The sequence below is a fragment of the Homalodisca vitripennis genome, chromosome 3, assembly GCF_021130785.1.
Source record: "Homalodisca vitripennis isolate AUS2020 chromosome 3, UT_GWSS_2.1, whole genome shotgun sequence".
Classification (NCBI taxonomy): domain Eukaryota; kingdom Metazoa; phylum Arthropoda; class Insecta; order Hemiptera; family Cicadellidae; genus Homalodisca; species Homalodisca vitripennis.
In genome coordinates, this window is record NC_060209.1 from 83,954,575 (window position 1) to 83,969,115 (window position 14,541).

Sequence of the window (14,541 nt, forward strand, 5' to 3'; positions counted from 1 at the left end):
TCGACGTCACAGCTATTAACAGACGGAACGCAGGAACGGAGCGAGTTTAGTGAGAGTTCGAAAGAACGCCCTCAGGAGGGGTTTGTGGTGCGTGAGGAGGTCTATAGTCCTGCCTCGATTTTCTGCCGTGTAAAGGACATTTTATTTATTTCACTCGAAACGCAGTGGTAATGAACGATCACATCATGAATAACGTAGATCAATACGGTGACGGTTATATGGAGCCCGAAGAAGAATGGGAGAGGGAAGGATTACTGGACCCGGCTTGGGAAAAACAACAAAAAAAGGTATATAAACACTCTATAACATGCTTAGGCCTATTTAGAATAAAATCATTTTATTCTCAGTTCACTTTGAATAACAGATATACACAAATTGGCATTTTCCTTTCACTCTTTAAAAATTGTTTATCTTGAGCTGAAGATAGTAAATTATTTCAAACATTTTTCATAACATTATCAGTGTTTACAAGTGATAAAAATATTTCTCAACTCCAAATTTTAATAAACTCATAAAAATAACTAGGCTCACAATCAGGGCTTGAACATACAAAAAACACAGCTCATTCTCTTAATATATACTACAATAATTTAAGTCACTATTAATTTGTTGTAACCACCAAGTTTTAAGAATAATAGAACAGTAGCTTAGGTGACAATTATTATTTAATTATATAATATATAAATAAATCCTGTTTAGTAAACATATAAACATTTAAATCAAACAATCATAATTTAATTATTAATAATCCTAATAAGTTTCTAATTTATGTCATTTATTAAATATTTTGAATAAACTGATAGTAAACTCTTCACCATAACATACATTTTTATTTCATAAACATGTAAGCTATGTCATTAAGTTATAGTAACAAAGTAAAAATAAGCTAAGGTTTGCTGTAAAGATTTTGCAAATTATATAATTTTGTCATTCATTACTACTACTGGCTCCTGGAGGATGTATTACTTTCACCTGCCCAGAATGTTTTTTTTTTAGGCAAGATAGCTTACATAATTAATTATCTACAAATAATTGCAGAAATTTTCTGAGCTGAATCCCATGTAAATATAAGGTATACAAGTTTCTGTAATTTTAATTTAAACATTTTATTTCGTACCATTGGGCCCAGTAAACAATTTTGGCCAGATTTCTGCTCAAATGGAATCCAGTGATTCAGTGTATTTTTGGTTTGTTTTTTTTTTTAATTATTTATTTAGTAGTTAAAACAACAAACGTTTTTTTTTTTCAGTAGCCTAATTTTGTTAGTGTATGAATAATTTAATTTATAAGCCAAGCCTTGCTGTTAAAATCGTGCAAATTTAATAGTTGGCAGATTTGTTAAGATCTCTGTAAGATTTTAAATTATAACAAATATACATCATTTAATTTTAACCTTAAATAAGTTAAATACGGAAAGTGAATAAATCTTGTAAATATAAATTTTTTTAGAAATATATAAAAATTAATAAGTATTGGAAAATTAAACAACTATTATAGTTGGTTTTGTACAGAAACATTTATTTGAATTTGGTTTGATAAATAAATTAAATCATAGCATATAAGTGTGTGCTGTATTTGTGGTTCATTAGCATGGGCTACAACTTCAGTTTGATGTTAAACAAGCATTTAGTTATAATTATTTGGTATACCAAGTTAACTATATTGGATGCAGTATGATAAGCGTCCAACATCCGAATGATCAAATCAGCTATCGATTAGAATGGTTTAAATGCTGTCAGACATGTTTACTCTGTAAAGTAATAATTGTAAGTACTACACTGTTCAAATTTAGCATCAATAACTGAAAGCTTAATGATAACTTTTGCTAGCTTAAAATAACTTTTGCTAACTGTAACTCCCTTCCAAAGTTTTTAGGATATTTGAATTTATTTATTTTTGCAAAATAATGAGCTCAAAAAGTTGTTGCATTTAGGCTATATTTATAATTAGCAGTTATTCAAAGATATATTTTACATTTTTAGTGAATATAACTTGTTAACATTTGGTTTGTGTAACAAGTAGGCTAAACAACTAGATTTTTATAATGTTACATTTGTATTGCTACCCAATATTATAAGTGATCCGTACATAGTGATATAAATAATTGATATACATCCCAGAATATACGATTCTATAGCAGTCTGATATACAGCCACAACAATGAGTAAAACATTATACACACTAAGAATAAGTTAATTGTTGTTATTCAAATATAAAAAATCTTTTTCTTGTTTACAATAATTATAAAACATTTATAATTAACGTTATAACTTTTAGTATCATGCGATTAGGCTAGTCTACTTAGCAATATGAAAAGCCGTCAAATTTCAGTCACTTTTCGGGTCTTTACTCCCTTTTATTAACTCTATTTTAGTTTCAAGTTTGATGCGAAATATAGGAAATATTCTGAAGGATGGAGTCTGATGTACCTAGTTTTTAGATGTCTGTTTAAACTCCTGCCAATTCAAGCATTGTCAACAGTGTGATAACAAAAATTATCGTTGTTTAAAATACCACGAATGCAATAATTTACTACATGCCTAAGCCACTTAGGCTATATGGTTTGGGTCATTATAATCAAATAAAAGGAACTAATTGATATAGCCTATTATTAACAATCTTATCAATAGTACATAGGAGGCATTATGTTTGCACATGCAATGTAAATTTTAAATAAATAAAAAAAATGGTTTGTAAATTCCTAATTTAAACTGTTGAGCTTTTCGCATTTCCAGAAAACATAAGTAGACCTAATAATTCCTTCAAGCAAAAGTTATTCATTGGCAAGCCTGTCATAATTTATTGACAAAAGAGAACCAGTAGACAATAGTTGTAACAACAATTTGGGAACCTAAACAATTTTGGGATTAGGATGTGCATCAAAACAGTAAAGTATTTCTCCCTTGTAAGATTTTGTATTTGTCAAAGTAGCAACCGTGCTAGTTTAAAGAACCATACTCTAAAACATATACAGTAGTATTAGCCCATTTCTAGTCAATGTTATCATTAGCAGTAGTTATATTAATAATAATAGAAATAAAGTTAACTGTATTTATGCTAACAATACCACATTGTTAAAAATGATTCACATTATTCAGTAAAATTTTAATTTTTTGTTGAGCTCCAGTCATCCCTTTTTTTATTCTGCACAGATAGCACAACCCCTCAGCACTCCCTTGACATTCTCTCTCTCTCTATCCCATGCTAGCACATCATGGTTTTTTAATGTGTTTCATAAGACTCTCAAATAGATGTTCAAAACATTATGATATTATATCAAAATAAACAATATATTCTTGTTCTATAGGTAATTTCAAATCCTTTTGTAGTATTGTATTAACTTATTTGTAGTATGTTCTCCAACCTGTACTACGTATTCTCTGTCTAGTCTAAAAAGCACTTCTTTTTGTTATTATTGACTTATTTTAAATCACATTAGCCATGTAACAGATGTAATTGTGAATAAATATTGGAAATTGGTGACTGTTAGTTAAATGGTATGTATACTTTTTAAGCCCTTTTATTAATAAACAAGTTTTTTGTGGATGGCTGCTACTTGGTGATTTAAAAGAACACCATGATTGTGTCTAGTTTTGTGTGAAATGGACAAAACCTTATAATTTTTTAGATAACAAAAGGTTACTCGAAATGAGAATGATGTGGAAACTAAGGAGTAATCATTGAAATAGCATTCAAAAAAGTGCTCCAAAATCCATAAAAGCTTGTCAAGTCCAATCCAAATCCAATGTCAAGTTTGTGCTCATGATTTTTATTCGACTGGAAGCGAGGTTATTTCCCAGAATATTTTCTACAAAGTTAAGAAAACTGATCTCTTTTGTCCTTTGGTGACAATGAGACACGAGCAGATGAATAGACCTCTTCTGAGTGGAGAGAGTATTATGCACAAAATCTATGTCATATCTCTGACAGACTTCTTTCAACTTCGTACATTTCTTCTTCAATAACTTCTTTACTACTATTAGTTCATCTTTTTTTGGTGTTGGCCTCCATCTTTCCACCTTTGGGTTTCAATTTCTTGTCAAGAATGGATTGAACCTCAGTTTGAAGTTCTTCTGCCTGTCTCTCCTCCAGCTGAAGGGCAAGATCGGTTTCCTTGTTGCAATGGATTATCACAACTGTGTACTCTATGCTTTGGCAGATCCTCTTGTACTGCATAATGTGTCCTCCGTAAGGTGTCGGTCTGTTGTCCCGGAAACTGTAGTCTGACCCATCTCTCAAAGCACTTGTTGCATTAGGGTTGTCCAAAATTGCAGAAATCCTCCTCCTTGGTTCTAAGCAGAAACACGTCCTTAGTGTTTTTCTTCTTGTATTTAACTCTGCTTTGGACACATGACAAACTGATTCTCGTTGTAATAAGACCTTGCTTTTATTTAAGAGTGTAACTACATCCATGGCTGAAATACAGTATCAAAAATTACTATGGTTAAGACCACTAATTTACATTTTGTCGTTGACGGAACTATGCTTCCCATGACAACGAACCACACCATTTTTTCACTTTATATATTGATCCCTTCTTTGTAGATAGGTAGAGAAAAAATATCGTAAAAGTAAATGGACTAGAGTTCTTCCAAATATAAAGTGACTTTATTTGAGAAGGTCCAGGTTCAGCACCTATGAGACATCAAAGTAATAAATATCTTCCAGAGACATTGCAACTATGGTTGTGCAGAAAATATTAATAACAGTTACAGAATTGTCTTGCCAGAAGGACAATGTGCTAATTGAAGTTGTCAATAAACATTGTAAACATCAGAAAGGTATTCGAGGTATTCGTCCTTACTTATGTTTTTACACAGTTAGTAGTACAAATTGTGTTTAGAAAATATATGGCAAATCTTTATGAGGAGAGTTTGATGTGTTACAAGCAGAAGGCAAGATGTTGTAGAATTATTATCACGACCATACTGCAAGACTGAAAGGTATGTTGTAATCAATTTTGGTTTGGAAATTGTTTTGAGGGCTATATTTCTGAAAACCACTGATTCAATTTTGGGCTTTCACTGACACTCTCTTTTTTGAAATCATAGTTGGGTCCTGTCGACTTAGAATCAGTTGGAATTAGTGCATTGTGTGTCTTAAATCTGGCTAAATGTAGTGTTTTGTTCTTCTCCCAGCCAGCTAAATTAAAAGCACCCAGGTAATTACATCTTCTGTATTCCCCTTGAATTATAGATCCAGATTCTATCTTTTTTTTGAGGGGGGGGAGGTGATGTTATCTAAGACTAATTCGGAACTAATGAAGATAAATTAGGCCATTCACTTGGATAATAAGGCTCCTTAAAACCCCCAATAGCACTTTAAAATGTTGCATGCCTTTCTCCTTCTCCATCATTACTATTATTTTATGTGATAAAGTAAATTGGAATGTTGAGATTGTAGGATTGTTCTCTTTATTGCATTGTTGTAATAATGGTTGCAGCTATTCAGAGACGAGTGTATTGAAGTTATTTCACACTACATTGATTTACTACAGACAAGCTATTTCCTCTCTTGTATTTACTATCACTTGTGACAGAAATATTGTTTGGGCTAGAAATGTCTCTGGTGTGATCGTTAAGAACAAACAATTATTTTGAAGTATACAATGCTCATTTCAGTGATCAATTTTGAATGCAATTGAGACCCCAGTATTTCAGCAAGCTGGTGGATATTTCTATACCTTTAATTCAAGTTTGTTCACATTTGAATCGCTCGCCCCCCCCTCCCCCCCCCCAACTAGAATGCATACAGTACAAGGAGCTCACCATTGAGATGTCCTGTGGCATACCAATTAGAAACTTTATTTTTGATAACATGAATATATATATATAAAGGAAATATACCCCAAACACGTCATGATGTTTGTATAAACATCATAATGCTGTATACCATACAGTGACAGCAGCTTTATCTGATACTGGCTGGACTAAAGAAGTATCAGAAGTTATTTAAAATATACCTCTATTGGGGGTTTATTTGGGTTTTTCATGTAAACTTTGTTTATTTCAAGTTATCTTCAAGGATTTATGTTTTGAGGGAACTGTTACCTTAATTGCTGAGGATGGTATTGGCTGATCTAGGAAAAGGACCATGGGTCCTTTTGAGAGTTTAAATGGAGATATTTTTATGAAGAAAAAGATATTCACTGTTGTATTGTACAAAAATTACTAAAAGGAGCACTTTTGGGGGTGAAAAAGGACATTAATGCAAAAAGGACAGTATTAAATATTCTTATAAACTTTGCAAAAAACATTTATTTATGCATTATTAAAAAAACACACATTACATACATATATTAGTACTGTATTTGAGCATGGTATAATGCAAATAAAAACTCAAATTGGAATTGTTTTGATAAGTAAAAGTAGTATTAGAGGCAATTATTTTGTATGTGGCATAAGATTGAATTAATTATTGTTAGAATTTTTTCCTTTAAAAATTAAAAATGATTTGAATTCAAAATTTTTGAATATTAAACATAAATTACTATGACAGTTGGTCCGAGATCATAATATTCAGGACATTCGGTTCTAACAAGAGAGGTCCATAGATTGTGATAGATTGGTACAGGTATTATTGAGAGGATACTAGCAACTCCATTTTCAGGCTTGCACCAGATTGCTAAACAAAATCCGCGAGTAAATGCTTTCAAACTTATAGACCAACTCGATATAGCATCATTCAGCTCAGTGTTATAGAACCCAGAAACTTGTCTAAGGTACATAGTCTCTTTTTTAGTAGCAAACCCATTACTGTTCAATGGATAAACAACAAAGTGTTAACCATGAATAGTTCAATACTGTCATTTCTGCCGAATACACAATGGATGAACATTGTATGTTAGTAATGAAGATGTATTGTATGATTATGTAGGATCTTATGCAGAAGAACGCAGACGTTGGGATGATAGTAGAGTATACCGTATACCCGATACCTCCGTGGGCGGCCTCGGTTCTATAATAACTCAGTGGATCATTTTTCCCGGCCAGGCCACTCTATTTTCGGCCTGCGGCCCCGTGACGTCGCGGCGCCCCCGCCCAGCGTCCGCTGCCGCAAATATACATCGGACTTTCTTATATCATTTCTGCGGCTGAACCGCAACGTTTGGAGACGATAGTTTTGGTCAATGAGTCAAGCTTGCGGCGGCGTTGCCAGGTGGTGCACAGTCGTAAACAAGATGACACAAGAATCAGCATCCTCATATTTCACTTACACCAATGTCCGAATACTGAGAATCGATCTGAGTTGTAATCGGATTTCTATAAATACATCAAATACTATGTAAATTGGCCTGAAAAGATTTTGCTGATTAGTTGCTTTTCATGGGCAGATTTTTTTTTTAAAAACTTTGAATCAATTGAAAATAGTTAAGAAAATAAGTTTAGAAGGGCTTTGGAAAATTTGTTAAATACACAATTTTGTCAAAAACTCGCATTATTAACTGGCGTTAGGCCTACTCCATGTTCTGTTAATGTAAAAAGTGTTTTCATAACACCAGTGTCTTTTTTTAATTGGTTATATCGATTGACTTATAAATGAAGACGGTCCAAACCCATTTGCAAATTTTGTGGACCTCTCCGGGAGTCGAACCCCTGCCGCTCGGTTAGAGAGTCGCAGCCTTATCACTACGCTGCGACTGGTCTTAATAATATAAAACGTATAGCTTGCCATTTTCAGAAGATGAATAATCTTAATGTAGCTCTCCCCGTGTTGTTGGACTGATGTTTACCCTCTAACCCCTTGTGTATTCCTTGAATTGCCATGGCCGATTTTAAATTTTTAACACTCTGTATTTGACATCTGACGTTTCCGGTGTAAGAAGCGAACACAAGTTTTCGCAAGGTTTGTTTTTTTTTTTTTAATAAATAATTTCGAACGTTTAGAAATCTTTGCAGACTCATGAGCAGACATAATTTTAACGCCAGTGTTGCCCGCTATTTACTGAGTCGTAAACAGAGCGGGTATTTAATCAACTGTTTTTGTCACGTCGGCGTCTGGAGGCGCTGGAGAGGCTTCAGGCCGAACCTGGATCCCATCTTTTCTTTGTTGTCCGTTCCGTTCCGCATGTCCGTTTAACGAACCATTGTTCCAGAATGTCAGCTGATTGGTTCATGGCCACTCAATTAAGCCAGCCACTCCGTCTTTTCAATTTTGCCCGCGGAGGTCACAATGCACTTTGGTTTTAGAGAGTACTGTCTACTCCAGAACTTGAATTTTCCTTTTTACAACGTAAAATATGTTTTGAATAGTGTTAACAATAGTTGAGTTCAATATTGAATGTATGGGGTTCGATTCTTAAAGATTACATCATTTTAAAGACGGAACTGCGATCTTGATACGCCTATTTACCCAAGTATGCAAGGCTATTGTGAATAAATGATTAATGGAATTCGTAATGAGTGAACCTACTAACTACTTGTTGGCGATAAAGCTATTCTTCAGTTTTACGGCATGATCCTGGGTTGTTCGTATATTGATAAGCACCTGAAATCTAGCTTTGAATGCCAAATTTCATCTTTTCAGGTGGCCTGGACATCTTTTCAAACATTCAAGACATCCAAGGGATTAATACAATGTTTCACGGGGGAGAGAGGGAGATCACCCTATAGATTCTTTCGACGACCATGTATGACTATTCACTGTATGTATAGTCACTAGTATGTATAGTTAATCGTGCCCATCCCAAATAGTTCAGCCACATAGTATACTTACAATTCGGTTGTGTATGCACTACATTTATTGAATCCAAAATCACGCGTTAGCTTCCTCTTCGCGCAATTAGCTTCAAACACGTTAAATATGATTTGCGAAATCGTCAATGACCTACACTTTGAAGAAGAATTAATCCGATTTCTTGTTTCCTTTAAAAACACATCTTATGACTATGTTTTGAAGCGCCTGGTCTGAGTATGTTATACATTTAGAATTTTACTAGTAGAATAAATAACTGCAACGCCCGCAAATAACCATAAAGTACTTTTTTTAAGTGCTTCAGATTGGATTCTTTGCACAGGCCCAAGACCAAAATCCATGAATCCATTTATTGAAATATGTGTTCGTTAACACGTCCACAAGTCCACTATAACCTCTTTGACGCCTCGTGACGCTCCCTTTGGGTGGCGAAGTTATTGAATTTGGCATCGAAAACCGGATAGCAATAGCCCATCAGTACAATCAAATCTGAAATTTCCGTACTTAAACTCCACGAAAGTCCGAATGTCTCATACATAATTTGCCATTGATCTTGACTGGTAAGCGTTCCAGCGTAGAGAATAACAAACAAGGCCGCAATTGGCTTTACGGCCAGATTATATTTACTCTCGTCAAAGTCATCGTTTATTCTTATTCGCCTTGAATCATCATTACGACTTCACTAGGATTGAGTCACAAGGAGACGGTGTGAACTAATTCTGTCAAGCAAGTCGAAGCTTCAAGTTGTTCGCAGTATTCGATGGAGATAACATAACACTTTTACTTGTTAAAATGGTCTGCGATTTCATCACGCCTTACGTGGTACTTTAGTTCCAAGAGACCTTCAACATTTACGTGTACTCACCTCCAGATAATGGATGTTTTTACTCAAAGTTTCTATTAAAGTGGGAAACCGTACAAAGTTGCTGCTACAACAGTCTCCTTTATGTATTTCTCTTCTCGTGGATGGAACTGAATTTAGTTTGGATTCTCTTCTTAGGGTTTAACTATGGCTCGCAATTAGCAGTTTTGCATGCTTTAGTTTATGTTCTTGAATCTTTACGTTAATATCCAGCATTGTCAACAAACCTATCAAAAATGTCAACGTTTTTATTTTTAAATCGCAGGAACTTTTCAAAACGTTTTGCAATACTTTGAAGCCATACTCGAAATGCCAAATTGATTGTTATAACCTAAGAATAGTGTGAAATTCATAATTAGATAAATTCATAACTTTATTCACACAAAAATCATCCACACTTCTCCACACTATTCTTGGATTTGTTTACTCGATACCCATAACCTGTTAAAATTATATTAAATACTAAAATTGTCTGTGATCCTTACACTTTTTACGCCTGTGCCAATATGTTATCTTTGGACAAACGTTGTAGTTAAATCGGTTTAATATGAACGGACGCTAGGCTTGATGACATTTAACTTTACTAATCATTAGTCTTATCTCCCTCCCTGTGTCCACTACCGTGTTTATAGACTGTTGTCAGCGGTAGACGTGTTGGTGACTAAGAGTTGAGCCTCTGTCTACAGAGTCACTGATACGTTATCTGTGTGTAAGTGTTTCTGATCCCAGACCCCCGGGCTCCCGCTACCGTAGTAGGCTGGAATGTCAGCGTAGGTGATCGACCTGCCGTACTTTGTCAACTTCTTCCGAGTGTCATCGAACTCGGCTCACATTTTGCCCCCCCCCCCTTACCTCCTTTATAGCCCTTGGGTGTGGAGATAATGGTGACATACGACTTGATTTTAGTTCAGGACTTCAGAGTTACAAACAGAAATCCGTTAAGGAAGTAGAACCCGCTGTAAGTGAATATACGAGTACAATTCCGATTTAAATAAAAAGTAAATACAATTATGTGTCTTTTAATTTAAAAGATGCATATTATGTTTAAAGTTTATTTTTGTCAACGGACAGTTTGAAAGATAACAGAATATCGGGTTTTAGGGATAAAGTGGTACAATACAAAGAAACACGACGTTTCTAGGACGTAATCTGCCCTCTTTTTCGAGTTTCACATAGTAAAACATACGTTTAAGCATTTTTGCAAGCTACAGGCTGTGCTTTAATGTTTGAAACTCGAAGAAGTGGACAGTTACCTGACGTCGAAACGTCACGTTTTTTTCTCCCCACAATAGCAATAGCACAACAGTTTGTAATTCTGTTATCCATTTATTGTGTCAGTTTGTCGTAATTATTCCCTATCATTGTGTGGGAAATAGATTTATTTCTCCTGTTTCATATTGTTATCCAAGTAAAATTACTTTTACAGCATAAGGACTGTAGTTTTATAATATAATTATTATGTTAGATTAACGTAACTTGTATATTCATTCAGTGGATTCAGCTCAGTAGTTCACAAATACAATACAGTGGCACATTTTCGTGTATATCCTAGTAACAGTCAGCTAAAGAATGAGGCAGTAATGCCAGCCTGAATAGCTTCACCAACAGGTTTACTTTCTACAGTATAAGCCTATCTCTACTTTCTAATGGAAGGAACTTCTGGAGCCGGTTGTATTTTTACATACAATACTAGGTATCACGATGCACATACATATCCAGTGTGTCTTCTCTGGCTCGACTACAATTAGGTTACATAATTCATCAACTATAATGTCTTGAAAATATTAAATACAATTTCGCGTAGTTTCCCCCTCAAATTGATTGCAATCTGTCACCACATTTAATAAAGTTATGGGTGAGTAATGTTTTTTAACACCATTTGATTGAAAAAATATGAAAACTTTTTAACCACAACGCCCCCGTCAAACCCGAAAAATATGAAAACTTTTTAACTACAACGTCCTGTCAAACCCACACTCGAATGTAAAATATACGCCTATGTAAATATGGGATCTAATGTGTCAAAAGAAAAATTACTTTTACTTTAGAGTAGCTTAATCCAAGACGGTAGCGTTTTCAATATAGAAATGCTGTGTATATATTGACGAAATTAAATACAATAACAACAGTATTCATTAATTTAAAAATCAAATACTCCAATAAATGTATTTTATTTTGTGACGCCTTTCGCTCTCATGGCCGACCAAACTAAAATGTAATTAATTATTGTAGTGATTTTATTTCATGTATCATTAAATGCAATAAGCAAGAATCTTATATAGTGTGTTCAACAACAAGTTCAAAATTGTCTAGATGTGCATTTAAAAATTCTTTAGAAATAAAACTGAATAATTTTATTTGAAAACAACGTGTTGCTGGGTGCAGAGCGATTACATTACAAATTCAGATGACGTTCTGAGGTCAGTAACAAAGACCAACCAAGAGAATTCGCCTTTGCTGCGCGAGGTGCTGTCATTGGATGCCTGTCACTATGCCTGACCGTGTTAAAATATTAAAACGTGAATATGCCGGAAATTGCTGTGCTGAGAATTTAGACCCATTTCGATATCTCCAGAGCAAGACGTGAACGTAGTTCAGTGTCCGTATTCGTTATAAATTTTAGAGCGATGACATTACAAATTCAGATGACGTTCTGAGGTCAGTAACAAGGACCAACCAAAAGAATTCGCCTTTGCTGCGAGATGTGCTGTCATTGGATGCCTGTCATTATGCCTGACCGTGTTAAAATATTAAAACGTGAATATGCCGGAAATGCTGTGCTGAGAATTTAGACCCATTTCGATATCTCCAGAGCAAGACGTGAACGTAGTTCAGTGTCCGTATTCGTTATAAATTTTAGAGCGATGACATTACAAATTCAGATGACGTTCTGAGGTCAGTAACAAAGGACCAACCAAGAGAATTCGCCTTTGCTGCGAGATGTGCTGTCATTGGATGCCTGTCATTATGCCTGACCGTGTTAAAATATTAAAACGTGAATATGCCGGAAATGCTGTGCTGAGAATTTAGACCCATTTCGATATCTCCAGAGCAAGACGTGAACGTAGTTCAGTGTCCGTATTCGTTATAAATTTTAGTTTTTGAATACGTTGTAGATTATAAAAGTATATTAAGACTGAAAACGGTTTGGCCACCAAACCATATACAGTAATAGAGAAAAATGTATCAGACCCAGTTTTTAAGTTCCTTTGGAAATTCGATAATTTGATAAACATAAAATTGTGTTTACCTTACCATTTCACTGTTTACAAGCAACCCGTTTCTACAACGTTGTCAATACGAGACCAGTGGGTCGCTGCGTGACCTTGACAGATTGACCAGACTATCTCAAGGTCAAACCCACTCGCGTGTGCCCAACTGGTTCCCGGAGATGGAGGCTGAGACAGTTGATGTCTTCAGTGGGTTTTACATATTTTAAACCTCTGCGGCCACTTCTCTTCTTTAAAAACAAGTCCAATAATAACTTAGTTCGCCAAGGTCAGTAAAGTATACTGAAGGACCAACGTTCTCCTGTCATGTGTATGCCATTTTCACATCGCTTTCATCTATGTGGTTGACAGTGAGAAACATGCAACATTCTTGTAATAATTCGAACCCTATTAAAATTTTTTTTAAATACGTCGTTAGTTCAGACTTTTTGCTGATTGAAATATTAATCGATTAGTTCTCTTGCCGCTTGGTGTTTCCGCAATGAATCGGACAACTACAGATATGACACAATACATATTTTCAGCATCGTTACCAAATTATTTGAAAGCATTGTGAAATGGTTACTTAATTGGTGTATGATCTGTTTCTGTTAATGTAGGAGAGAAAAATCAAAAAATCAAAATAGCTCCTAAATTCTGCACTAGTAAATTATTTTTGCCAATTAATGAAGTTAGTAAATTTGTGAGCACTAAATTACGACCCAGTCCCGAAAAATCCTGATTGCATGACGTTTGCAAATATATACATTTCGGTAAACGTTAAAGCCGTAATCGGTTGATAAAAAATCGGAAGAAGTGTCCATTATGAGTGATTAGAGATATGAACAAAGGCGTGTGTCATAGTAATATTGTAACTGTATAGCTATATCATTAATTGATGTTAGGCAATTAACACAAGCCAATCGAGCGGGACGATCGCAACCTCATTATCGGTGGACCAACAGCACAGTACAGCAGGGGAGTCGTGTGTCTGAGGCAGATCTGTAGTATCTTCAGTGTTGTTCAGACAGACAGCCGCTGGGTGAGTTTAGCTGGAAGGCGAGGTTGGAAAAATCTGCAAATCGGTTAATCAAAGTCTGAGCATACAATTTTATTCTTTGAAATTAAAATGTATTATAATTAAATTCCAGTTATGTTTTATACATTGGAAATGATTTGTCTTGTTAGTTTTTTTAATTGAGAGAATACACTAGGGTGTGTGTATATGTGGAAATTTATTGACGAAAAAGTTACGTTATGGCGAGTCGTGTTTCTCACAGAACACAGTATTACACTAAACCCAATTACACTACTACCACAGCGGTGGCTCGGAATGTAAACCAATATTTTGAAGAAACACCACTTGTGGCTTAACTCTGTATCTTAATCCACGTTTGGGCCCGGTTTTAATACAGCTTATGTAAAAACAAATTATGGCCAAGGTTTCCACATGCCTACTTCTTGCGGACCATCACCTGAGCAGTTAATTGTTAAAGTTTATTCGTATATCATAGTTATCTTTCTGCCAACACAAATTAATATTGTATGTAACGCCAATTAGTTGTAATGTACAGAACTCGCTGCGTTCGGCCAATACAACATTTTACCTGGAATAAACAATTAGTGCATGGGTTTGTAAGGCATGGGTCTTGTTTAGTTTATTAACCTACAATACCAGCAGACAGTAATATCCTCGTTGGCTAACATACATACAAACTGGCATTAGAAGAAATAAAGATAATTTAAGGCTCAAGTGTTCCATAAGACTGGTTAAGA

General features: G+C 34.8%; 1 protein-coding gene across 1 annotated transcript in view; it reads left to right on the top strand.

The window, feature by feature from the left end:
- Window positions 1-14,541, top strand: part of LOC124357127 (alpha-actinin, sarcomeric-like) — a 107,751-nt gene continuing 93,210 nt past the window's right edge. The window contains 1 exon segment of the mRNA XM_046808604.1: window positions 1-287. Within this exon segment, the coding sequence (XP_046664560.1) occupies window positions 171-287 (117 nt within the window). The 5' untranslated portion in view covers window positions 1-170.